The sequence below is a fragment of the Ictidomys tridecemlineatus genome, chromosome X, assembly GCF_052094955.1.
Source record: "Ictidomys tridecemlineatus isolate mIctTri1 chromosome X, mIctTri1.hap1, whole genome shotgun sequence".
Lineage (NCBI taxonomy): Eukaryota > Metazoa > Chordata > Mammalia > Rodentia > Sciuridae > Ictidomys > Ictidomys tridecemlineatus.
This window is the reverse complement of record NC_135493.1, coordinates 79,951,456-79,979,112: the sequence shown is the minus strand read 5'-3', so window position 1 is coordinate 79,979,112 and position 27,657 is coordinate 79,951,456. Positions and strand designations below refer to the sequence as shown.

General features: G+C 46.2%; 1 protein-coding gene across 11 annotated transcripts in view; it reads right to left on the bottom strand.

The window, feature by feature from the left end:
* Iqsec2 (IQ motif and Sec7 domain ArfGEF 2) overlaps window positions 1-27,657 on the bottom strand; it is an 83,599-nt gene that overhangs the window by 16,909 nt on the left and 39,033 nt on the right. For 3 of the 11 annotated variants that reach the window (XM_040281008.2, XM_021719802.3, XM_078034761.1), the window contains 2 exons: window positions 3,589-3,850; window positions 2,363-2,764 (listed from right to left, as the gene is read on the bottom strand). In XM_040281008.2, the coding sequence (XP_040136942.1) occupies window positions 2,363-2,764; window positions 3,589-3,850 (664 nt within the window). Of the gene's footprint in view, window positions 1-2,362; window positions 2,765-3,588; window positions 3,851-4,692; window positions 4,852-25,421; window positions 25,646-27,039; window positions 27,297-27,403; window positions 27,563-27,657 lie in introns of those variants that run through there. The other 8 variants (XM_021719801.3, XM_013364959.4, XM_021719803.3 and 5 more) reach the window with 7 other exon arrangements.

Genomic DNA, 27,657 nt, shown 5'->3' with positions numbered 1-27,657 from the left:
TTTCTTAGGAAACCCATTCAATTTAGCCTTAAGAATCTGGACTACACCTGGGAACTCTGCCTCCCTGTGGTATCCAGCTTCCAAACTGGCCCTTACAGATATCCACTCCTGGTATTCACACCCTCAGGTACTACATTATACCACAGTTGGTCTGTGTAACCAGCAACACATGGTAGAAGTGAAAGCATGTGACTTCTGATACTAGGTTGTAAAAGACTGGCTTCCATCTTGAGCACTCTCTTACTGGCTTGTATTCTCTCTCTGTCTCTCAGACCCCTCACCTGGGAGGAGCTACATCATGAACAGTCCCAGGGAGAGGACCATGTGGTGAGGAACTGAATCCTGCCAACAGCCAAGTAAGTGAGCCTGAAAGCAGTAGACCTGTCAGTCCTGTCCAGTCTTCAGAGATTGCAGTCCTACCACATAGCTTGACCACAGCTTCATGAGAGATCCTGAACTAGAACCATCCAGCCAAGCCCCTCCCAGCTTCCTGGCCCTCAAAAAGAAATGGCTTCAGATAATTTATGCTTGTTGTTTAAGCACAGTCTCTAAGGTCAGTGTTAAGCTATTAAATTTGGGAGTAGTTTGCTGTGTAGCAATAGATAAGTGATACACACTTCCCCATCAGACTTGTATAGCACCACAGCTGGGACCAGGCTTTGTTCCTCTATCTCTCTCACCAGACTGTGATCCCTTATTCTCTATTCTTCCCTTGAGGGATGGGTGCAGTTCTGGTTTTTCTCTTTTTAGCTCAGTTCAATATATTGCTTGACACAGAAGAGATGTTTAATTAAATCTTTTCCATATGAATGAGTAGATGAATGATATAGACCTTCGCTTCAATACTACTTTCTTCCACCTCTTTACTAGCTCTAAGGAAGGCTGATGGCAAGACCAGATCACAGAGTATAGAGCAGAGTTATTTCTTCTCTTATAAAAAGTTTCATTCATTCAATTTCTAACAAGTACATCATTGGTTTGGTATTCCTTTTGGGGAGGTAGAGGGTGCTGGGGGCTTGTGTATGGTAGGCAAATGGTCTACCATTGAGCTAATCCCCAACTCCACCTCCTTGGTTTAGGAAGAAACCTAACATGTACTTAGCAGCTACCATGTACTAGGTGCTTCCATATGGGTTACCTAATTGAAATGTATCTTCATTTTTGGGAGGAGGCTAGTGGGAATCATCACTGATGTATATCCCCTACCCTTTTTTATTCTGAGGCAGGGTCTCATTAAATTGCCCAGGGTGGCTTTGAACTTGCAATCCTCCTGCCTCAGCCTTCTGAGTTACTAGGATTACAGGAGTGCACCACTGTGCCCACCTTGAAATGAATCTTCAAAACATTGCAAAAAACCCTGAAATAAAATAAAAACCACTCTAAAAAGAAGGCTTACTGGAATATGGTAGTGCATGCCTATAATCCAAGAAACTCAGGAGGCTAAGGCAGGAGGATTGAAAGTTCAAGGCCAGCCTGGGCAATTTAGTGAGACCCCACCTCAAAATTAAGAAAAAAAAAGTTGGGGATGTGGTTTAGTGGTAAAGTATCCCTGGGTTCAATCCCCTGTACCACAAAACAAATAAGTAAATCAGTGAGGTTAAACCGTTTGTCTAATGTAACACAGCTGAGAAATGGCAGAACTAGATTCATACCTGGGCAGCTATGCTGACACACCCCAAGCCTAGAATGATCTCCCACTCCCATCAGTGCCAGTTACATTCTCATCTTTCCATGTTTTTGCTGATGCAATGCTTCTGCAAGCAACACCCCTCAATTATCTCTAACTTGCTAAATCTTCTCAGTCTGGTAAGGCCCATTTCCAAAGCTGTTTTCTCCAAGAAGCTTTCTGTGGTCCTCATAGAATCCTTCCTCATGGCTTTGAGCACACTCTATTTCAGGAAATAGTAGAATGCATATGTCTGCTATTTCCCACCAGATTGGGAGATCCTTCTGAACAAGTACCAGGGCCAGTGTCTCAGCCTCAATCTCCTCTGAAAAATGGGGATAATAATCTCTATCTCACAGGTCTGTTAGGAGGCATATATGGTGCCTGGCACACAATAAGAGCTCATTACCTTCTAGTTTTTATGATAGCAGATCAAGTTCCAAATAGTGATAACTTTTATTTTATTATTTGTCCTATACACCCATATTTTAACTGGCTTGCTTTAGCAATGTAATTTTTTTTTTGTCTCGCCAATTCTGTCTCATCACTTTTACAGTCCCAACTCAGATTGTAGCTATTTATTGCTATGAAATGCTCAGCAGTGTAATTCCATTCAATTGGGAATATGAGCAAAAAGCAGTAGAAGCAGCCAGAGCCTGGGGATGGGGAAGAAAGGCCCTTTTCAGGGCTCCTGACCTGTTTGGAGAAGGAGTCCTCGAGCTCTGTGATGTCATTAGAAAACTCTCCAGATGTGGTGACAGAGCTTCCACCACCATCAATGCCCCCACCACAAGAGCCTCCATAGGGGAGCCCCCGTTCAAGACGGTGGCTCCGGGCACCAGCCATGGCACCCTCGTCCAGCGAGGCAGGCTTGCCCTCGAAGTACGCTGGGTTCTGTGCCTTCTCATACTCCTCAAAGGAGAACTGCATCCGCATGTTGGATAGGATGATGCGGCGGGACATGCGGCTCTCTGAAGCTGAGCTGCGTAGCCGCTCAAAGTTCTTGTTCATGCGGTATTGGCGGAAGGCCGTCTGGATGGTCCTGGCAGCCCTGCGGCTCAGGAAGGAGCCCCCATACTTCCTCTCCAGCATTTCCACCTGACAGGGGAAGGCCAAGAGGAACAAGGTCAGAAAGACGCTACAGGCTTATGCCCTGGGCCTTCAAGCACATCCCCATTGGAGTCACAGCTAGCTGTTGACAGTTGCTCAGATGTGCCAATCTAATTCTCTTGAATTTCAGTACTGGCCACATGGGCTTGGACTATGTTGTTGTTATTGTTTTCATTTATAAGAAGTATACATTGATTATTCAAAGGCAGGAAAAAAAATCAGAGAAACCAAAAAAGGAAAGGAAGGAAATGAAGAGCAAGAAGTTTCAAGAAAGAAGGAAGAAGAAAGAATTGAGAGGAAGAGAAGGAAAGAGAGAAAAAGGAAGTCAGGCAGGGAGGAAAGAAGTCAGGAGGAAGGGAGATAGGTAGGTTTGTTTGCCTAAAGTCCAAACACCTAGGCATAACCACAATTAACATTTTGGTATGCCCTTCCAGATTTCTTTTTTCCTATATGTAGTATTTTGTCCTCTCCCTCCCCTTTTTCAAAACAAAAAGCTAAACAATATATTGTATCATACTGTGAAACTGTCAACGGATGTGTGTGCTAATGAATGATTTTGAAGACTGGGGGCAGGTCTCCAGGACCTGGGCAGGGAGCTCAATAATGCTTGCTGAGTGAATACAATACTCAGTAGATGGGTGGTAAATGAGTGAGTCCTCAGGAGGGTAAAGGGTCCTGGAGCCAGTCTTTTCCAATTCTGGTTTTATCATCCCTCCCTGGATACCACCCTCAAGCTCCATATCCCGACCCCTCCCTCAGTTCTCTCTTGTACCCCACTTCCATTCCCAACCAGAGAGCCATATCTTCTGCACCTTCTTGTCCTGCAGGTCTGTGGAGAGTTCATAGCTGTCCGATAGGGCCTTGGAGCGCTTTATCTCCTCCTCCTCCTGCTTCCTCAGGGCCACACTGGCTGGCTGGAGGCGTGCCCGCTGAGACCAGGGAAGGCCCACCCCAGCAGGGGGGCCCCCCATGTGGCTGCTGGTGGGGGGCATCTGGCTCAGTCGGTAGGGGGGTTGGCTCCCAGGACTATCAACTGCTGTGCTCAGGTCACTGCCAGGGGCATCACCCTCCACACTGTGGGGATGAGATAAGATGAGCCAGGATGTGGGAACAGGAGATTGGCCTGCTGGGCCAGACTGAGAGTGAGTGAACCAAATCCCTGCCCCCAATCCCATTCTCCCTGCTTCCTCATAGATACAGGGACCCCAACACTTAAAGGGGAGTCCTAATCCTCAAGCTGTCTCCTCACTCTGCCCCACAGTCCCTTCCCGTCAAGCCCTCTAGCTCTCAGTCCTTTCCTCATTCCTCTTCCACCCCCAACCCTTAGATCTCTCTCTCCCTGTAGCTCCATCCTCTCTGATGCCTTTCCCTCAAGGCTCTCTTGCCCCCAGTCCTATTCATCCCTTACAGCCTTATCCCCACACCAGTCTCCTCCCAGTCCCCTCCTCTCTAGCCCTTTTTTTCTTCTTCTAGTAGTCCTAAAAGAAAAAAGTCCCCTAATAGCTCCAGCCTCAAACTCTCCTCTCCTCCCATGGGCTAGTTTCCCCCTCCCCAGACCTCTGCCCTCCAAGCTCCATCCCTTGGTGAGCCCTGTCTCGGACACAGTGTGCTGTGATTTTCCTCCCAGTGCCATCCTCAGCGCCACACCAGACCAGTTCCCATGGAGTGTCATCCCCTCCCAACCCTTTTCCCTGGTGCCCAAGGCCCACCCCTGTTCCCTGCCCACCCAGACTCTCCCCTCCCCCACCCAGCCCTACCCCTGCAGCCCCGCCTCTGCCCTTAGAAGCCTGGAGGCCCAGCCTGGCCAGTTCCCAGGGTTCCAGGGCTGCTGCTGCTACTGTTGCTGCTGCTGCGAGGGCAGGGCGAGGGCGAGGGCTCAGCAAAAGTGGGAGGCGCCTCCCATCCAACATCCTCACAGGTAAAGAGCTGCCCTGCGGGGCAGCTTCCTCTTTCTTCTCATGGCCTCCTCTGCTCAGCTGGGGAGGAGGGAAAGGGGGTCTCGAGGCCGAAGAGTAGCAGAAGCTGGGCCCCGGGTCTTGCCTACCCGGGTTACCCAGAGCTGTTGTTCTGCCAGACCTGCTCCCACGGTGCCATGGCAACCAGGCTGCCAGGGAACCCAGGTGGCGACAGAGCCCCGGAGTCCTGAGCTGAGCCGGCATGGTGAGGAGCCACAGAGGTGGGGAGAACCAAAAGGAGGGCTCAGGAGGGGAAAAGCAGGCAAGTGAGGAATGGAGGAGGTTGTGGGGGGAATGGATGTGGCCTGGGCCCAGAGAATGGTCTGGTTTGGGGGCACATGGTTGGGGAGGTTCTTGGATAGTAAAAAGGTTAAGGGCCCATTCTTCAGCCCCTACTTGGGAGAGGCTAGAGTATAGGGCAGAGAGGCAAGCTGGGGTATATGGATGGGGAGTTCTCTACCAGCACAGGAGCTTGAGCTGCAACAGGCCCACCAGCCTCCCAGCAGAACACTGTGCTGGGGACTGGGGGCTGGGTGTGGTAGGGAGACTGCAATTATAAGGCTGGGCCCTGGGTCACAGAGCTGGGCTCCGCCCTGGTGGGAACTCCCACCCACTGCTCATCCTCCACCCTCCCAAGTATTATATCTGTAACACTACCCTGGACAAAGCAGAAACAGACTCGGGGAATGCCCTCCACTTCAAATTCTCTTTCTCCTGGCAGGGGGAGGGGGGTGGGGTGGGGGTTGACATCACCATCCATGGGTTAAACCCAAACCAGCCCACCCTCATCATCCAAGAGACTCCTTTCCCTCAGGACTGCAGGACCTGCCCACCAACCTCACAAACATCTCCCCTCCCAGCACACTGCTTGAGTTCAGCTTTGATCAACTGTCTCTTCTACTCATGAACCATCCATAGATAGCTCCCATTGCCCACAAGAGATAGCCCAAATTCCTTATTCTGACACTTAAGACCTCTTCAAGATACAACAATGATTATAGAGCACTTAACATTCTTACCACTTCATATGCAATAATTTGGTTACTTTTCCAAACAACCCTATGAGGTAGATATTGTTATTTATCTTCATTTTACACATAAAGAGACAGGCCCAAAGAGGTTAAGTAACGTATTCACTGTCACACAGCTGCCAATGATACAGCCAGGATTGAAATCCAGGCAGACTGATTCCAAAGCCCACACTGTCAAACATTAAGCCACACTGTGGGGCTGGCTGCCAGCCCCCTCCCTATTTCATCCATCCTGGCCCAGATCCTGTTTCTCCCCAATGCTCTTCAGTCTCCCACCTCCAAGACTGCTCATATACTACCTTCCACCTTCTATGCAATCCCCGTCATCTCTGCCATGTGCAATCTGAGAAATTCCCCACATCCTGGTTCCGTCAAGATTCAGGTCATATGCCACCACTAAGAAGCCCTCCTGAATCCTGCCTCCAGCCAGAAATTATTGCTGATCCTGTTCAGAGCTCCCACACACAGCACATGGCTGTCCTTCTTTTTATGGCACAGATTAGCTTTGGCAAAGCGTGACAGCTATTTGTGTGCATGGCTCCCAGAATCCCAGCACAGGAAGAGAATTTGGTAATCTCCTAGCTAACACAGATCATGGGGCCTGGCCCAGAGTAGATGCTCAAGAAACACTTCTGGCATAAGGGAGTCAGTGAATGTTCTCAGGTGGTTGCTTAATAAAAATCTCACCTGAACTTGTACCACATCCTCCAATCTCCTCTTCCAAACTCTTCTCCATACTGTGGCAAGAGAGAGCTTTCAAAAATATGAATCTGACCATTTTGATCTCCCATGGAAACTCTTCCACAGCTCCCCATAATTCACTCAACAAACTACTAAGCACCCTCTATACAGTGAGCAAGACACACAGAGTGTTCCCTTGGGGAGGTAATACTGTAATGGGGAAAGCAGACTATATTAAAGAAATAAATCTATCAGTTCAGGTAGGGATAATCTCTAAGAAGGAAAATAAAGCAGAGTGCATGAGGTGCTTTTATAGATGTGGTGATCAGGGAAGGCCTTTTTGGGGAAATGGCATATAAGCAGAACCCTGATGGAAGTGAGGGAGTGAGCTATGTGGCTAAGGCAAAAGCAGTATAGACAGAGGGTACAGCCAGTGCAAAGGCCCTGAGATAGAACTGTGCCTGGCCTGTCTGAGGAGCAGTGAAGAGGCTGGTATAGCTGCAACAGAGTGAATGAGGAAAGACAGAGAGGAGGTAAGGTCAGAGAGGTAATGGGGGGCAAATTATGAAGGACATTGAGCCCACAGGAGACTGGCTTTTGCTCTGATTTAGATCAGTAGAGGAGGGATGTGACTTAACTTCAGTTTTATAGTAATCATCCTCCATAGGATAACCTCCAGTTTCCTCAACATGACCATGGGTGGCTCTCCTGACCTGACTCCTGTCTTATTACCCCAACCTGGCTACCTCCTGCTCACCCTTCAAATTTTAGCTCAGGTGTGTCCTTCCATGCCTGTCTACCTTTTTCACACAGGCTGGTTTACAGGCCCCTCCTCTGTGCTGCTTTAGGGCTCTGTAGTTACCTCTATCCCTCGGTCAAGGGCTTAATTAGCTCATCGAGTCCTCCCAACTTATTGAAGCAGGCACCATTAGCCCAATTTTATAGATGAGGACACTGAGGCTCATAGAGGGGGTGTAAACTTACTCAAGATCACACAGCTATTAACTGAGAAAGCCAGGATTCAAACCCAGAGCCTAGGCTTTCTTTTTATGACATCTTCTTGCCTCTCCCCACTCCTGGCTCTGTGCTGCCCCCAGTTCTCCACTCTTTGGCATAAGAGGGCCTGGCAAAAAAAAAATGAGAGTACTTGCTTCTGAGATCACACACATGGCTGAAGAAATTGGAGCTGGGGGTGTGGAATCCTGCAAGTCAGAGCCCCCAAAACACTCAGATAATGCTGATCACATGGAAAATCTCTCTCTCTCTCTCTCTCTCTCTCTCTCTCTCTCTCTCTCTCTCTCTCTCTCTCACACACACACACACACACACACACACACACACACACACACATGGAGAACAGGTAGATAGGCCTGCTTTCAATTCCTGGCTTCCAGCTTATCAGCTATGTGAGTCTGGGCATGTCACTTTCCCTCTCTATACCTCAGTTTCTCATCTGTGCAGAGCTCAAGCAAATGTAATTCCTTCTTTGGATTCCTGTACTTCAGAAAGGGTCTGGGAGACCCCTCTCTTTCTGGACTCCCCTGAGCCAGGAGCTAAGCTTGTACATGTACACACACACACACACACACACACACACACACACACACACACACACACACACCACTCGCACACATGCCCACACAGGTACAAAACCAGATACATCCAAAGGCTAACAAACCTAGAATCAAAAGCACACATCCACAGTCACATGGAAACAGACATGAATATGTGCAGACATGCACATATACAGACACAACCACACATGTGGGCACACACACACATACACACATGTGCCCATGTACACTGTCTGCTGGGCTGTTCTGTGGGGGAAACGAGCATCCTCTGCAGAGGGGGAAATAAGCCACGTTACACAAATAACCACAGTACAAAGCGGAAAGTTATCAGGGCTATAGAACAGAGGAAGTGTTGGGGGAGTGCAGGAGAGAGATCCCTTCTGCTTGGGGGTGGCTGAGCAGAATAAAAATAAACTCGCACTTACTGTGCACCTTCCCCGTGTCAGGCATTTTCCACATATTATTTAATCTGCATGGCAAACGTGAGGGAAGAATTAGGAATCCTAGTTTACAGAGGAAGAAAAAGGCTCCAAGAGGGAAAGTGACTGCCAAAGGTCTCATAGCTAGCAAGTGGCAGAAGTGGGGGAGGTTCAGACCCCCAAGCCTCTGCTAGCCCTCCTGCTGCCTTGAAGGCTTCCTGGGGGAGGATGCTTATAAACTACGCCTTGTCTTCAAGCAGCTGGGAGAGATGAGGAGCTAGGGAACCTTGTGAGCCAAGGATTTAAGATGGGAAGAAGCTGAGCAGGATAGGACAGATCCCTAGGGATTTGGGGCTGGCCTGCCCATGGCGGGGGTGGGGCACTGACCCTCCCCGGATGCTGCTCCAAATGGGAGGTCTTTATTCCCTCCTTCCCTTTATTGGCACTGCCCGGAGCCAGGCAATCAGCAGGGGATGGGATCAGGATGCAGTTGCCATGGAAATGAATGGGGGCTGTTGCCATGGATACCATAAGATGAGGGCAAGAGGAAGTAAGGGATGTCAGGACTATCCCCATGACAACTTAGGCTGGAGGGAGGGGACCGGAAGTGAGAAACAAGAAAAACAAGAGGAGAAGGTCAAAGCACCTAGATAGGGCCAGGGACTTTTAGGCTCTGGAACAAGACTGGGCAAGGAGACCAGAGCCAGTGGCAGGTGGCAGAGGGGTGGAGGGACAGCAGTCATCTCTTTCTTCTCCAAGAGTCTTCTGCAAGCTGTTTCTGTGGCCCAATCCCACAGCCCAGCCTGACTTGGCCCAGGAGCTGACAGGGTGAAGGAGGCCAGCTAAGGGATTGATTGGGTAGACAGTGGGCAAACACAGGTTCTGGGAGCACACAGACCTGGATTGGAATCTAGCTTTGCTTCTCTGTCACCCTAAACATAATAGTTGTCACTTATTGAGTGCATCTTTTTTGCTAGGCATAGCTAGCGTGCAAGGTCTGGGTTGTTCTCCCTGAAGGAGATAACACATATGATGAAACTGAGGCATGGAGAGATAAAGTAACTTGCCCAAAGTCTCAGAGCTCAGCAGTGGTAGAGCCAGGAATCAAACAAAAGTGTATCTGAACACACAGGGGTGTGGTGTAGCTCAGTGTTACAGTGCTTGCCTAACACGTTCCTGGGTTCCAACCTCAGCACTGCAAAAAAGGGGAGAAAAAGTGTATCTGAACACAAAGCTCATGCTTTTCCCACCCTGGCACTGTGCAGTCTTTCCAAATTAAAGTCCTTGCATTCTCCACCTCCTCATGCCTTTCCACCGTGGCATGCAAGGGGCCAGACACTGGGTAAATATTTGTGGAGTATGTGAGTGAGGGAGCCATCCAGGAAGAAGCATGAAAGACTGAAGTTAGATGGGAGAAGTTCCTCATTTCAAGAGTAGTGACTCATGGATTTGGCTGGCTAAGGGTAAAAGATCTACAGGGCTGGGGTAGACTATGAACCATCTAATTCCACAATCCAAGTTGAGGCCCAGACAGTCAAAGTGACTTGCCCAGGGTCCCTCAGGATGAGAATCTCCCATCTTCTAGGCTAACATCCCATTTGGAGCCTCAGAACTCTCACCTCCCACCCTGACCCAAAATGTTGGCAGCAGCAGGCACTTATAATTTCAATACATGGCAAGCTCATCTGCATTCCCATGCCTGTGCTCATATACTTGTTTTGTTTTTTCTACCCAGAATATCCTCTCTCTCCTCTTCACCCTGGACTGGATAGGCTTGGGCGAGCTCATCTCCACTTTGCTGTATGCTGAGCAGGCAGGTCCATCTGTGAAGTCAGTTCCAACTCATTCCTACCCATCACAGAATCACACAGGGTCAGCTGCTGCCTACTCTGTGTCTTGTGCACACACATATCATGGTGGCTGTATTTGTTCTCTTGCAATGTTGGGAATTGAACCCAGGGCCTTGTGCATGATTAGCAAGTACTCTACCACTGAGCTATACCTCCAGACCTTCCTTTTTTCTTGAGACAGGGTCTCACTAAGTTGCCCAAGCTGGCCTTGAACTTGTGATCCTCCATCAGCTTCCCAAGTAGCTGGGACTATAGGCATGTGCCACCACCAGCTCATGGTGGTTCTTATTACCAGCTAATTTGTTATTCTCTCTTGAAGTGACCATCCCTGCTCCCCTCCCTGATGCCTATTTCCCAAGGGCAGTGGCCTGGTATGATTCACCTTCATGGACCTACCATGCCCAGGCCAGGGACTGGCACACATCTGTTGCTCAGCAGCCACCTTGGTCCCCTAAGACCACAAGTAGAAGTCATGTGTGTCTGTATGTGTGTGATCATCCTGCCTAACACTGTCAGCCTAAAAAGCATAGCCCCACATGCTTAAATGCCACCCACACCCAGCCTTGTGATTACATCTACCAGACACATGAATAGAGACTGCCAGGCACCAAAAGTCACCACCTCACACAAGTGACCTCACATTCTCAGAATTCTTCACACCCAGCCTCACATAATCACATTCTATCAGATGCTCAGCAGCTCCCAATCTCTCGCTACTGGGAGACCTGCACAGCCTCACACAAAGATATGTGCATGGATGTGCAGATACATGGAGACATATTTTTCTTATAATGGCTATAAACCTGCCCCCTTCCCACAGCACAGGTCCCCTGCCTGATTTGGCCAGTACAATTGCCTACCCAAAATCTCCACTCCAAATGGCTCTCAGGATGGCCATCCAACCTTGATTTGCCCTCTCTCGTCATTTAGTTGAGCACCCTCACCTCCTTCTATCTCCATTCAAATGAAGGGTAGAATGATCTCCATCTCCCAGCTACAGGATACCTAGACTCACCTACTCTACATTCCCCAACCTGGCCCTGGAACCCTCCACCAGGCTTTTGCTCATTTGGTCCTTGCCCCCTGGATAAAGCCTTCTCTTCCCTTGCCACCTAGTCAAACCCTTCTGAGCCTTCAAGGCCCAACTCTTACCCTTCTGCCTCCAGCAAGCCCTCCTAGATGCTACCCCTCTCTACCCACCTCAGCATCTCTCTGAGAGATGGAGAACTCATGGAGGACTCAGCCATTGTCTTACTTGATCTCTCAAAGTCTTTAGCTTGGAGCCTTGTACCCAGTTGGTTCTCAAGCAATATCTTCTAGGAGAGTAAGGAAGGAAGAAGGAAAGGAAGAAGAGAGAGGGAAGTGAGAAATGAGAATATGAATGAGTGAATGGATAGGTGAGTTGAGTATCTGAGGGAAGCAGTGAGTGAGGAAATGAGGTGAGGTTCTGGAAAAACTACAGGTTCTACATGACAGGGGTGCTAAGGGAGGAAGGAAAGAAAGGAACTCTCACCTGGACCTTAATCCAAACAAGAACCACTAATCATGGCACACTTGCCCAAGCATGTACTAGCCCCTATGCTGGGCTCATTGCATTCTTTCTTGGTAATAAGCGTCATGACAAACCAGAGAGGTAGACAGATTCTCACTGCACTCAGGAGGAAAATAAAGCTCAAGGAGAAGAAGACTTGCTCAAGGTTACAAATATAACAGATGGCAGAACCAGAAGGTAAACTCAGATTTGTCTGATACCAAAGGCTTGGAGAGGGAAAGTCAGGGTATGAGCCCACTTTGGGGTCTCCTGGCTGTGCTCCTAATACAGACACATTATAAAAGGCGAGGGGCCTATAAATACATAAATTTAGCACACTATCCACTCTCTTGCTGACAGTATCTAAGGAGTCTTTGCTTCAAGCTGGGTGCAAAGAATATTTACGCTCATTGAATGTGGGTGAAATGGCTTCCTTTCGGATTCAGAGATCCCTAAAATTGTAGAATCAAAACCTTAAAAGTATAGGATCAAGTAATCTTAACATCATAGAATATTAAAATCCCATTATCAGATTTGTTTAAAATTGTAGAGTCATATAATCTTAAAATTACAGGATTGAAGACTCCAAACATCATGGCATTACAGAAATAGAGATCACAGAATTATATGGAATGTGTCTCAGAACCATCATATCTTAAATGCACGTAGTGCGGTTTCTTAAAATCAGAGCATCTCAAATTCACAGACTGTCAGAGCTGGAAGAGCTCTTGGAGACCCTCTGGTCCAGCCTCTCTCCCCATTTTTCAGATAGGAAACTATGTTTCAGTGAGGTCAAGGGACATGTCCAAGGTTAGCCAGCTCATAACAACCACAGGCTAATGGGCTGAAGGGGGCAATAGGCATGCCCAAGTTGGGAGCCATTTGCACATTTATTTATTGAGTGCCTTTTGGGTGTTGAGAATACCACAAATCAAATCCTACTCTGTCTCCCAGTCTCTGTTCCCAGCCCTGGATAGGAAAGAAGGCAAGGCCCTGGTGGGGATGGGGACAGGGAAGTAGGGTGAGTGGAACATACATCAGACAGAGAGAAGAGATCAGCTTTTATTGATGGAAATTCCTTTGTACACAGCAACACACACTCTGAAAGGCCTTTTCCTCCTGATCATATTTACAGAGCACTATGGGAGTGGCAAGGGGCATGGGGCAAGGCCTTCAAGCAGTGGAGGAAATGGCAGCAATGGCCACAGCAAGGGGACGAATGACAGGGATCTAGGCAGGCTGGGTCCTGTCCCCATCTGGTCCTCTGAGCCCTAGGCACCCTGCATCTCTGTTTGTGCTCACAGAGGACAGAGGTAGGTCCTTGGGATGTCATTTGGAGACCTCTCCAGGAGTGGCAGGCTCCAGGGTGCCCAGGAATCGGGAAGTGGGAAGTGGGAGTGCATGTGCAGGAGGGTTGGGATTCCAAGCTCCAAGCTCCAAGCTTTGCTTCTCCCACGTTTTAGTCAGACCTAGGGCTCCAGCTCTTTTTAATTCTGGGGCTGGAGCCCAGGGGAGACAGTAGTGGGAGGGGGTTCCAAGAAGGAAGTAGGGGAAGAAGGGGCACAATGCTAGCCCATTTGATTCCTGAAGCAGGGGACAGGGTCCCATGGGGGATCCACAGGGGCTGGGTGGGGGGCTGGTTAAGGCTTTTGCTTCTGCATAGAAAATGGCCCTTGTCCTCTCAGTTACCGAGAGGAGGGACTACTGCACTCGGAGGCCGGACAGCAGAACTGGTGAGCGTCTTCCTCTTCCTCTTCCTCAGTCTCCTCCTCCTCCTCCTCTTCCCTGGGGCCAGGAAGGGCAGGGTAGAGGCCACAGGCGGGCGGGTGACAGAGAGAGGCAGAGGCATTAGTTTGCAGAGCAGGGGAGATACATGAAGGGCCAGAACTGCAAGGTGGGGCTAAGATAGGGGTCTGAATGGGGAGGCCAGTGTGATGGGTTATCCAGGGCCACACCCAACTCAGTCTCCAAGGAGCCTGTTGCTGGGCCCCTCCTGGGACAGCCCTCCCCCTTACGCAGCCTGGACTCAGTCCTAAGATATCCCCAGAGTATATAAACTTCGTTTCTGACTCTGATAGGTGCCCGACCTTCATTTTAATGTGAATAACAGCAACCTGTTCTACGTTGGCACTTTGTATACATCTCATTTAACCCCTGCAACAACTCTGCAAAGCAGCCTTTTAGAGATGAGAGAACTGAAGCTCAGAGAGGTTAGATAATCTGAGGTTACACTGCTGGGCAAGTGACAGAGTCAGGATTTGAACCTAGAGTTCTTGGAACTCCAGGTCTCAGACTCAATCCTACTAGGTCTTTTGGGTAAACTTGACAAATCTGTCTTGAAATCCACCCAGTCCTTGAAGGACAAAGATTTGTATTTCCTGAAGGCTCAGGGTCAGGAAAATAGGAGATGCTTAGAAATGGAGAACAGAAAGGCACAGTTTGGGAAGCAAAAAGACCTGGGTCCAGATCCCAGCTCTACAAATGCCTCTTGGCTTTCAGGGTATGTGTCCTTGGGCATGTTATTGCCCCTCTTGGAGCCTCAGTTTCCTCATCTATAAAATGGGGCTCATGATGCCCCCCCAGAACTGTTGCAAGGTCTAGAACATACATCAAATGCCTGGCAAACAATAGCAATGGGAACACAGTGGGGATTGTTAACTGCTTGTGAATGGAATTTAATTCTCAAGGTAGCCATCTGCCCACACAGAAGCAGCCACCACAGTGAAGAAGAGTTATTGCAGGAACCAGCGCCTGTCCCTAGGGTACTGCTGAGCAGTACCAGAGGCCAGATTGCATGTGATAGTCACTGGAGCTGGGTTACAGTTTAATGGGGTGGATGGACAGACAGTAGGACAGGGGTGAACCAGGCGCCTTGACAATGAAAAGGCTGATCTTCTAGGGGGTAGCCAAGGAAATAGAAATACCCTATTCCCAGACTACTCAGCTCTGGGGACACAGTAAGTATAAAATCTCAGAAATAGGAGGATCAGGAAGAGATGGGGAGGAAAACAGACAGGCAGGGGAAGGTACTGCTGTCTATCGGATAGACAGACAAGCACATGCACACATGTGGCACACACACACTTCTTGGACTCAGAGCTCCCTGTGACACATTGTTCCACACACTCACTGAGTCAGCAAGATCACATGAACCAGGACTCAAGTCCTGGGCATCTGAGTCTCCCATTCCTCATCTATAAAATGAGAAGAAAAATCCACACCTCTGAAGGCTGTCATGAGAAACAAATGATAGTCCAGTCCCACTGATTACTTCCCACTTATCTAGGCCAGGACCCTGCTACCTCCTCCCCTGAAACTGCATCCCTGTTTCTTCTCTCTAACTTCTTGGACCACGTACCCCTTCCTAAAGTCTACCTTTGTGCACCAATCTTTTCTGCTCAGGCACCCATCTTGGTTTCACATTGCCTCCTGGATAAAGTTCAGACCCCTCAAGTTGATATTCAATGCTCCCCATCATACAGCCCCACTTGCCCTTTCCTGTCAGATGGAGTCACCAGACCTGAGTTTCAATACCAGCCTCACCACCTACTAGCTGGGTGGCCTTGAGTCCATTTCTTTATCAACCTGGGACTCATTTTCCTAATCTGCAAAATGAGGCAATATCTATCCTGCATGATGTGGTGGGATTAAATGAATTCAAATATGATAAAGTACCTGTCACAGGATAATTTGGGTGTTTAACACATGATAACTAACTTTTTTTGTGTGTGGTACTGGGTATTAAACCCAATGGTGCTCTACCACTGAGCCATATACCCAGTCTTTTATTTGAGACAAGAGACAAGGTGTTGCTAAGTTTCCTCAAACTTTCCATCCTCCTGCCTCAGCCTCTGGAGTAGCTAGGATTATAGGCATGTGCCACCCTGCCTGGCCAACACGTGGTAACTATTTTTATGACTGTCATTATCAGTGGCATCACTGTTATCCTACTCATTCATGGCCAACCTTTATCAAACTAGCTTCCATCAGCACACTCAGCCTTTTCATGCCTCTATGCCTTTGTTGATTCTGTTTCTTCCCCTCTGAAGATTCTTTTTTTTTTTTTTTTTTTTGCACAGATCTTTGCCTACTGGTATTCTGTCTGAATTTCATGACCCTGTTCATGGTGCTTCCTGCAAGAGTCCTCCCTGACACCACCAGTCTGTTTCATGGGGCTTCCTGTTGGCTCCAGCATCCATGCTCTTGTTCATGATTCTGTTAATTGCTTTGAACTTTCCTGAATCATTTTGGTCACCAATCCCCTCAACACCCTTATATGCTCACCACCATCACTGCTGCCCTTCTCTGTGAGAAAGAAGTGGTCCTTATACTATTTAAGGCCAGTCTCTCCACCTGGGCTCTGGAGCCCATCCCTGTTACCTCCTCCACAACAATCATCCCCTCTCCCTCCAGTATTTTCAACCTCTCCCCCTCTGTTGCCTCCTTCCTATCCTCATTTATAGAAGCTCAAGTCTCTCCCATCTGGGAACAAAAACCCTCTATCTGCCCCCACATCCCCCTCTGTCCCTCTCTCCTCTTCACAGTTAAGCTTCTTGAGAAATTTGTCTACACTGGCCATCTCTGCTTCAGTACCTCCCACAAACTCTTCAACCCACTGCAATCTGCCTCATGCGCCCACCACTGCATAGAAGCTGTTCTTAGGAAGGTCGCCCAGGCCCTCCTGATGGTTAAAGCCAATAGACTTTCTTCCACCCTCGACTTACTCCTCCCGCCCTGCAACATTTGATACTCTTAACAAGGCCCTCCTCTGCATGGCCCCTTCCTTCCTCTGCTTCCGTGAGCCCACTCCTGGCTGGCTTTCCTCCTACCTCTCTGATTCCCCCACCCCACCACGGCCTAACAATCTCTCTTCCTGTGCCCATTCCTTATACATCTGAACCCCTCCCCCAGTTCTGCTCTGATCCTCTTTTATTCCACACTTTCTTTTATTGATGCTGTCACATTTCTTAACTTCAGGTGTGGCTCCTTCCAGCACAGATCTCTCTCCTGGATCCAGACACATCAAGTCTAATGCTTGCTGGACAGCTTGATCAGGATGGCCCTCAGGGCCTTCAGATCTCAGAGGTACCTCTAACTCAGCATCTTTAGCACTGCAAACCTGGCCTCCTGCATCACTAAGGTGAAAGGCATTGCCATACACCCAGTCACTCAAGTCCAAAACACACCTGAGAGTCACCCTAGATTCTTTCTGCTCCATTAGCAAGTGAGTCACTAAATCCTGCTGATTGTACCTCCTAAATAGTTTGAAATGTCTGTACATAATATGGCTGCTGTCACCTCATTTTCTACTCCTATGGCCCCTTGTTCAACCTTTATCCAGTCACACTGGCCTCCCTGCTGTCCTCCAAATGTACCAAGCACATTCTTGCCTCAGGGCCTTTGGGCTTCATGTTCCTTCTATCTGGAACATTGTTCCCCAGATAGGTGCATGGCTTACTCCCTTACCTTCTTCAAGTCTCTGTTCACATACTACCTCATCAGAGGGACCCTCCCTCTTAAGAAAACACCCCAACATTCCCTACCCCTTCACTATTTTTCTTCATCGCACTCAGGGACACCAGACACATTCTATATATTTACTTACTATTTGTCTCACCCACTGTAAGATCCATCAGGACCAGCATCTCATTTTGTTCTGATTTATCTCTAGTACCTAACCCAGTGGCTGGCTCTTAATAAATACTCAATGAATGAATGAATCCATTGGTAGGCCTGAACACTCCAACTTACTGTCAAGTCCACACTCAGCCATCTCCACCTCTCCCTCCAACCCCATTATTTCCTCAGTCTCTGACTCCAGTTTTCTGTTCAATCACCTCTTGGTCCCTCTCCTCTGTTCTATCCCCACTGCTACTTCCTTAGCTTCTTAGTTTACTGCAACAGCCTCCTCCCTCGTTTCCCTTCCTTCTAAAATGCTAATTTGTTCACACCACTTTTCCAACTCAAGTACTGCTCATGGCTCCCCAGCTGTCTACCCAAAGGAAAAAATAACAAGTCTGAACTCCCCAGACAGCTGCTTGAGGCATGTTAACCTCTGCCCCCTCTAATGTTTTGCTTTATCCATTCTCACCTCCAGGCTTTGTGTAGACCCTCAGAGCATCCTTCATCTTCCAACTTTAGCTCTTGAAAATCTTTTTTTTTTTTTTTTTTGGTACTGGGGATTGAACCCAAGGGCACCTAACTTCTAAGCCACATTATCAGCCTTTTTTATAAATATTTTCTTAAGAGACAGGGTCTTGCTAGGTTGCTTAGGCCCTCACTAAGTTGCTGAGGCTAGCTTTGAAATCGTGATCCTCCTGCCTCAGCCTCCCTAGTCGCTGGGATTCCTAAGGCACCGTGCTTGGCTTCTCAAAATTTTTATGGACCTTGAACAACTAGTTCAAATGTTACTTTATTCAGGAAACTACCTGATTCACAAACTAATCACTCTCCAAAATCCACAGGAAAATAAGTGTTTCCAGGGTGACCTGGGATCCCCAAGAACCAGGAGTAGGATGGAAGTTAGTAATTATGTCTGAGACCAAGGACTTTGAATGCTGGATGTGCATTAACAGAGGTTCCCATTTCTTGTACTATTTACTCTGGCCTTCTATTAATGGACTTCTATTAAAGTCCACTCATCCTTGTCTCCTCCCTTTCCACCTCCTACATCCATAACAGTTTATATCCTCTGACATTTCTATTGAAGCTTCATTATTATTCAATTATTCATTAATAATTGTCAAAGGATTTGGATTCCACAATTCAAAATTAAAATTCCTCTATATGAATGGGGCTTACTAGAGTCGTACAACACAGTAGCCCTGCTCAATTTCATCTCTTTTACGCCAATACCCCAAATTAGGCCTTCTAGCTGGTCTCTATGCATACAATTCAGTTTTCATATTGACTGCTAATATGTGTCTAAAACATGACTTTCACCAAATTACTCTCCTATTTAGAATCTTTTCACATGACACTGTCACCAACAACACTGGTTCCCAACCTTTTCGCAAGGACACAAATCCCTTTATGTATTTCATGAAAGCCATGAACTATCTCCCCTACAAAAACTATGTACATAGCTAAACACATGTAACACTTTGCATCCAATTTCAGGAGGTTCATAGGCCTCCCAAAGCCCATCTGGGACTCATATGTTCCAGGTAAAGAAACTTTTAGCTCAGGCTCTGGGTGTAGTTCAGTGGTAGAGTGCTTGCTGAACATGTGCAACAACCTGGGTTCCATACCCAGCACCGCAAAATAATAATAATAAATAATATCTAGGTTCTTTCACATATGCTATTCTTTCTGCCTAGAATGCTCTTTCACATGTCACCCTTCTGTCCCTGGCTAACTCTTACTTATCCTTTAAGACTTAGGCTGAGTTGATCTGCACTCACCCTAGATTGGTCCAGATCTTTTCATCTAGGCTAACATCCCCCCCCCAACACACACACACACTGTGTTCTCCTCTGCCACAGCCCTTCTCAGTCTCCCTATCTGACTAAGGACCCACAAAGGACAAGAACCATTCCCCAAAATAGGCCCTGGATGCAGCTGTCCATCATTAAGTGTCTACTGCTATAAATACTAATAACAACACTTAGTGAGATGAATTCTGAATGGATTTATCTGAATCATCTCATCTACTCCTCAGTAAATGAACCCCATAATGTTAGTAGTATTCTGTCCTTTTTTAGCAGATAAGGAAGTAGGCTCAGAGATGTGTGAAGTGGGTTGTTCAGGGTTACTCAACTCATGAGTGACAGAGTTGGGATGGAAATTGCCGGGTATGGCATGGTAAATAGTGGTCCATCATGCCTCACTTCTCTGGGCTGTGAGATTAGGAGATGGCAGCAGCAGCAGCAGAAGAGGACCAAGTGCTAGAGCCAGAACTCCTGACCTAGACTCTGTTTCCTAAGACCACTTACTCTCTCTCTTTTTTTTTTTTTTTTTCACTACTGAGGTTTGAGCCCATGGGCACTCTACCACAGAGCTATATCCCTAGCCTATGTTTATTTTTTTTATTTTGAAATGGGGTTTCACTAAGTTGCCCAGATTGGCCTCAAACTTGCAATTCTGCCTTAACCTCCTGAATACCTGGGATTACAAGCATGTACCATCCTGCCCAAGCCCATCTATTCTTATTTTGCCTCCTATATTATTCACACCAAGACCAAGCACTTGACTCTCTCTTCTTATAATGCAACCCTGACAACCCCATGTACTACTCTTGGTCTTATCACAGAGCCCTGCTATGGTCAGGCCCATCCTTTATTCTAGGATCATCCTTAGACATGTAAAGCTTTTAGATCTAATCCAGTGCTCCATGTTTGGCTAGGAGGAAAATAAGACATGGGTAGTATCTGCTCTTCCAGAGTTGACAATAACTCCAGGAGTTTTACATATGTCATCTCCAATCCTAAAAACAGTCCTGAGACGTAAGCAGGCATTAGCCTCATTACACAGAAGAGGAAACAAAGGCTCAGAGGTTAAATTACTTGCCCACTCACAGAGTCGGTAAGTAGAAGAATTTGGACTTGAATAAAGGTATTGACTAAATTGTTTTCCCCATGAGGTCATCCTGCTTGCAAAGAGTCAAAGATTAGACAAGACCATTTCTGGCAGGAGTGGGGGAAGAAAGAAAGCTATTACTCTTTTGAGACTCAGTACAAATGCCCCTTCCTATAGGAAGCCTTCCCCAACTCCCAGATGGGGTTAAGTGCCCCTCTTCTGGCAGCCTTCTGAGCTTAATCCTGTCCTATCCCAAACCACATTATGCTGTCACTGTCTATGTGTCTTTCTTCCTTTCCAGATCTGAGCTCCCTGTCAGTAGGACCAGACACAATTAATTCCAATATCCTACCAAAATTCAGCACAAGGCCTAACCTAAAGCAGGCAAGAGAAAATACTTGATGAACAAGTGAGTTACTAATTAAAAGAAAAAGAAAGATCTGGGAAAAGGTATAAAGGAGGAGGAAAATGAGTTAGCAAGGAAATGGGACCAAGGGAAAAAAAAAACCAGGAATTTTGAAATGATAAAAGGGTTTGTATAACATGTTTTCATTGTCATTATGGAGGGGGGTTCTTTTCATTGCAAAACTAGTATCATACTATGACCCTGTTCTGCAATTTGATTTTTCCATTTAACAATAAGTCTTGGAGGTCTTTCCATAACTGTGTACAGATATTTATGTTTTACTTTCAATCTGCTAATAGTGTGTGTGTATCATCAGCTAAAAGCTATTCCATACTGATGGACATTGAGATTGTTCTCCTTTTTCACTATCACAAGCAAGTTGTACTAACATCTTTGTATATATCTGGAAGTACTATTAAAGGATAGATTTCTAGAAGTTCAACTACAGGGCCAAAGGAATGAACATTTTTTAAAAAAGAGCCGATAAAATTATTTCCATTGCTTTTAACATTTTTATAGATTGGCTAAAATTAGAGATTATTCCTACTCTTGCAATCCTGTCTTTATTTTGAGAAGCATACATCATGCAACCTTTTAATTAAAAGTTGGGTTGATCCAGGCATGGTGGTGCACGCCTGTAATCCCAGCAGATTGGGAGGCCAAGACAGGAGGATCGCGAGTCCAAAGCCAGCCTCAGCAAAAAGTGAGGCACTAAGCAACTCAATGAGTCTCTATCTCTAAATTAAAAAGAAAAAAGAAAAAGAAAGAAAGAAAGAAAAAGAAAAAGTTGGGTTGATGGGCTAGGAATGTAGCTCAGTGGTAGCCTACATGCATGCATGAGGCTATGAGTTTGATCTCCAGTACCAAAAATAAATAAATAAAGATAAAAGAGTTGGTTGAGAATGACATTCTACAAGGGTATGTGATACAGAGTTGCACAGGGCTAGGAACATAGCTCAGAGGTAGAGCACTTGCCTATCATATGCAAGGCCCTGGGTTCAATCCCTGGTACCACTAAAACATAGGTATATACATATTCATATGCTTGTGTTTGCAGTTGGATTGGGATGTTTTAGAAAAGACCTCTGGCAAGTAGTAGAAAAAATGTTGATTTTTACAAGAAAATCTAAATATGGTTTTAAACTTAGAAAAATAGGCATGTTTAAGATTTGTGTGGCAACTGGCAAATTAGCCCAATAAAAAATCCGTGCCAGGGCTGGGGATGTGGCTCAAGCGGTAGCGCGCTCGCCTGGCATGCGTGCGGCCCGGGTTCGATCCTCAGCACCACATACCAACAAAGATGTTGTGTCCGCCGAGAACTAAAAAATAAATATTAAAAATTCTCTCTCTCTCTCTCTCTCTCTCTCTCTCTCTCTCTCTCTCTCTCTCTCTCTCTCCTCTCCCTCTCTCTCTCTCTTTAAAAAAATAAATAAAATAAAATTAAAAAAAAAAAAATCCGTGCCAATTTGTATTTCAGTCAAGGTATCTGAGAAATCCTATTTCCCCCCAAGCCTTCCAGTCTTTTTCATTTTGGTACCTAAGAATGATACTTCATTATTGTTTTAGTCATATTGTTGTTGTTTGTTTGAGATAGAGGTTTTCCTATATTGTTCAGGCTGGACTCATGCAACCCTCTTGCCTTAGCCTCCTGAGTAGCTGGGACCTACTACATACCACCTACAGCATACCACAGTGGCTGGCTTGGCTTCTGGGTTTCAAAGTCATGCTCTGAAAGGCCTTCTCCACCCTAATACTATAAAAATATTCCAGATTTTCTCTAGTACTTTTAGAGTTGTATTCTTTGTATTGCTTTTACATGAAGTGAGGATTTAACTTAATTTTTTCCCAAAGAGGGAGCCAATAATCACATCCTGATTAATAACTCCCCACTGATTTGAGTGTCTTCTCTATCATAAATTAATTTCTCATGTCAACATATGGATTTGTTTAAAAGTTCTTCATTTTTTCATTTATATATCCTATTTCTGTGAGGATATAACATTTATAAGTTCTATTGTAAGTTTTTGTAGCTAACAAGGCATTCCCACTCATTACTCTTTTTTTCTCAAATTTTTCTTAGTACTTCATGAGTATTTATTTTTCCAAATGACCTTTAAAATCCAATTGCCCAATTCACAAAGAAAATATCATTGAAATTTTAATGAGAAATGCACTGAATCTTTCAATCAAATTGGGGGGAAATATCATTTTTTTACCATATTGAGCCTTCCCATCCAGGAATTGGATGTATCCTTGATGTACTTAAGTCTTCTTACAGTCTTCATTGAAATTTTATAGTTTTCTACAGAGAAATATTTTCCACTTCTGAAAATTCCCAGGAATGTTATAGAATTTTAGAATTTTTGGTACCATGAGCAAGATTTTTTTCTATTATGTCTTCTAACTAGTTATTGTTAGTATTAGGAGAAGTTAATGGTTTGGGGTTTCTATCCATTGCATTGAATTTTATTATTTAGTTTTAATAAATTTCCATTTTATTCTCTTTGATCATCTAAGTAGACAATCATGTCATTTTCAAAATCTGTGACTCTTTCTAATATTTAGGATACTTACATGTTTTTAAAATCCCATTGATTAAAGCCTCCAGAAAAATTATTAGTTAAAAAAATAGTGATAGCAGCAGGGCACAGTGGCACACATCTGTAATCCCAGAGACTTGGGAGGCTGAGGTAGGAGGATTGCAATGCTAAGGCCAGCCTCAGCAATGTAGAAAGACCCTCTCTCTCAAAAAAAAAAAAAAAAGAACTGTGGATATAGCTTAGTGGTAAAGCACCGCTGGGTTCAATCCCAGTACTCTCCCTTGTTCCCCACCAAAAAAAAATTATTTATTTATAAAAGAACAGTGATAGTAATCATTCTTATTTTATTCCTAAATTTTAGTGGAAATATATCTATGGTTTCACTGTTATATTTGACAATTGTCTTTGGTTTCTGATAAAAATTCTTTACCAAATTAAGGAAGTTTTCATTGATTCCTAGTTTACTTCTTTTAGTTATTTATTGCTGTGTAACAAACGAGTCCATTGTAGCAAGAGAATAGATGTATAATTTTAAAAGATCATTTATCAGTATTTATGAAGGTGATTATATGATCTTTAATCTCTTAATATAATAAATTACAATAAGAGTTCCTAATTTTGAACAATCCCTGTATTCCTGGAAAACCTTCATTTGTCAAGCTATATTTTTTTAATACCCTAATGGATTCCATTTGCTAATCTTTCATTTAAGATATTTGTTGCTCTATTAATATGTGAGATTAGGCTATAGTTTGGGGGTTTTTTTTGTTTAAACCTTTCTAGTTACTAGCCTCTTTTATAATGTTGTTTTTTTAATGTGTGTTATGTTTTGTATGTATATATGTATGTATGTATGTATTTGTTTTTGCAGTGCTGGGAAATGAACCCAGGGCTACACCCCCAGCCCCATTTTATTTTTGAGATGAGATCCCACTATGTTGCCCAGGCTGGGCTTAGAGAATGAACTGAAAAGCTGTCCATGTTTTCCTGTTATCTGACCTTTCCAGACTCAATTGAACTTCCATCATACTAGGACTACTAAAATATCAACTGGACCTGGTACAATTTCCAAGGAGAAAACTGACCAACTTTTTAATTTATTCTATCCTTTTCCATTCTATTTGGGTTTTCTGTCCCTCCTTAGGTCATTTTGGTAATTTCCATTTTCCTAGAAAACAACAAACTTCATTTAAATTTTCATGATTATTGGTATAAAAGCACACGAAGCATTTTCTTATATTTTTTTCATCGCCTCAGAATTCATGATTAAATCCCCTCCCTCATACCTTATTTTATTATTGTTCTTGTCTTATTCTCAGTCGTATCTGTTAAAGGATGGTCTACCTAGTTTGCTGTTCTTTTCAAAAGCTACCTATTACTTTATTAAATCTTTTTTCTTATTTCATTAATTTTGGGCTTTATCTACAGTAATTACTTTGTTCTGTTTTCTTTTGGTTGTTCTTTTTCTAGCTTCCTGGTGGAATAATTAGTTCATTTAATTTACTCTGCCTTGTTCACTAATAAAAGCATTGAAGGCTATAAATTTTCCTCTGGAATCCCTATGGTCATATCCCATAGGTTTTGGTATATGATACTCTCACTGATGACATTTCTTCTAAATAGTCTATAAGTTCCATTCTTAATTTCCTCTTTAATGCAAGTATTTTAAACTTTCAAATGGGGGAAAGGTCTAGTCTTTTTGATATCGTCGTTAATGTTTCCTTTTGTTGAATTCTAATTAGAAAACATAAAGCATGTTTTCTAATTAACTTGGAAACAATGTCCTCCAAATGTGTGGGTAGATTCTTCCCTGAGCCTAAACACCTAAGTCTACCTAACTGGCAAACTCCCATTCATACTTCAGAACAGCTCAGGTGTCACAAATTCTGAAATGAACCACTTTTGCCATTTGGGGCAGATCTCTAGGGAAGGATTTCTTTTAAAAAGGATAAACTAGAAATAAATTCTACATGTCCTCTTTGATCTGCTAACCTGATCTCTCAGGTACTCTACTCAGACATTCAGACACCCATTCCACAGTCACACCAGGGGCTAAGGGACATGGGGAAGGGTCTGGCAATGATATTGCATATTGGTCTGGGAGGGTGAGGGAGTGGGAGAGGGATGGGTCTAGCTCTTACCTGCTCTCTGCCAGCCTGCCTGAGGGGGTAAGCTTCATGGAGTCAAGGACCTGAGTAGGACAGCAATACTGGTGTAGAGTATGAGACGCTGTGGACCTGAGAGACAGTAAGAGACAGAGAGAGAAAGAGAGACGGAGAGAGAGAAAGACAGGGAGGGAGGGGAAGGCAGGATGGGCAATGGGAACAAGGAGGCGAGAGTGAGTGGGGGACGGAAAAAGGGAAGGCTGGGAGGAATGGAGGATGGGGAATGGAAGAGGAGGGGAGGGGGAAAAGGAAGGAAGATAAGACAGGGAAGGAGGGAGGGAGGGAGGAAGGAAGAGAAGGAAGAAGGAGGAAGGGAAAGGAAGGGAAGGAAGGAAGGAAGGGAGGAAGGGAGGAAGAGAGGAAGGAAGGAAGGAAGGAAGGAAGGAAGGAAGGAAGGAAGGAAGGAAGGAAGGAAGAAAAAAGAAAAAAACCACAAAGTCAAGAAAGAGAGGACGGCACTCGAACCACAAACAGAACACAACGACAACAGGGGGCAGTAGAGACGAAAGAGCCGGCTGGGCCTCCTGTGTTCCAGGTGACTCCATGGGGACCTGGGCCACTGAGAGACGCTGGGACACCACAGCAGGGAAGGGGGAAAGGAGCCCTCCTCACATCAGACGCCACGTGGGTTGGGAGGAGGGGAGGAGGAAGGGGGGATGAAAGAAAGGGAAAAGTTATAGGGGGGGTTCCCCTTATAGAAGACCCCTCACAGGAAGGGAGGGGAGGATGGAGAAAGGAGAGGCTCTGGTCCCAAAGAGGGGGAAGAACCCAGGTGGGGGTGAGAGAAGGAGGAAACACTGAAGGAGCAGAGGGAGAGAGACAGAGAGAAACTGAAAGAGACAGAAAAGGAGAAAGAGGAAGACAGAGAAAGGGTGAGACAAAAGACACAGAGAGAAGACAGGGAGTGACAGAGAATGCCAGAGCAGAGGATGGGTGAGGGCAGAGGAGGCTGACAAGGTCTCGGTGGTCTTGGTGACAGGATAGGACTAGGACTAGGGGCTGAGTAGGCGGGTAGAGCCCAGGCAAGGCAGAGGACAGAGAGGTTCCAAGCAGGAGTATGTGCTTCCAAGGTCAGTGCTGAGCCCCCCCACCCCAAGGCAGGGCCCACATGCCACCCCCCCAGCTGCTGTACCCCCACCCCTCAGTGCAGAGTCCAAAGGCCCCTCTACCTCCTACTTCTTCCCAAGATTAAAGTCCAGAGAATGGCAAGGGGGAGGAAGAAGGACAATAAGGAGTAAGGCTAAGGGCCTGGTCCCTGCCCTACCCAGCATATGGCCAGTTGGCCAGAGTCAATCAGCGCCCCCCTCCCCAATTCCCTAAGAGCAGGTTGTAGTCGGGGCCTGGCCATTCAAGAGCCCAAGTAAAAAGTTAGGAGATGGGGCTGCAGGTCAGGCCAGCTGCCCACTCTCTCACTTGCTGTGAATTTGAAGATGCCCAAATCTTAGAACCTTACAGTAGAGAATCTTTGAATCTGAGACCTCTTATCTGAGGCTCCAGAATAATCAGGATCATGATCATCATCATCAGAGTGACTGTCTCTTAAGTACCATCTCTGTGCCAGCCACCACCCCAAATCTTTGACTTGATATCTTACTGAATCTGAGACTCGGAGATCCTTAGGCTGCTGGAATATTGGTATCAGAGGATCTCAGCAGCTGGAGCGGCTGAAACCCTGCAGTGCTGTGCCTGCCAGGCCAGCATGCCAGGGCAGCCACCAAGCGTACCCCTCCCAGGCCACAGACTGTGTTGCTTGGGGCTCCAAGGGCCTTACAGAGCTGGGCACTCAGATGCCCATGCCTGCTCCAGCGGGTTCCCTCCCCCAAGCCAAAGGCCTCCAAGAGTCCAAGAAAGGAGCCAGGAACCAGGAAGCTAGGAGGCTGCTGAATCAGCAGCCCAGGGACTGGGTCTGGGCCTGGGCAGGGAGAAAGGGGGTCAGGCTATGGGACCCAGGTTCCTACCTGCTGCTCCTCCCGGGGGGCTCCATGGGTCTGGACCTGTCCCAAGGGCAGGCCCCCCTGGCCCGCCAGTGCCTCCACCGTGTCACCACCCCCTCCTCCCTAGCCCTTCCCTAGAAGGAGGAACCAAGGAGGCGGGGCCAGGCCTGCTGGGCTGCAGGCCAGGCTGCAACTGGAAACTTTGCTCCTTCACTGCTCCCCCAGGAGAGCTGGGAACTCCTCCTAAGAGGAAGCAGCTTGGAGAGCTCGTTACTTCT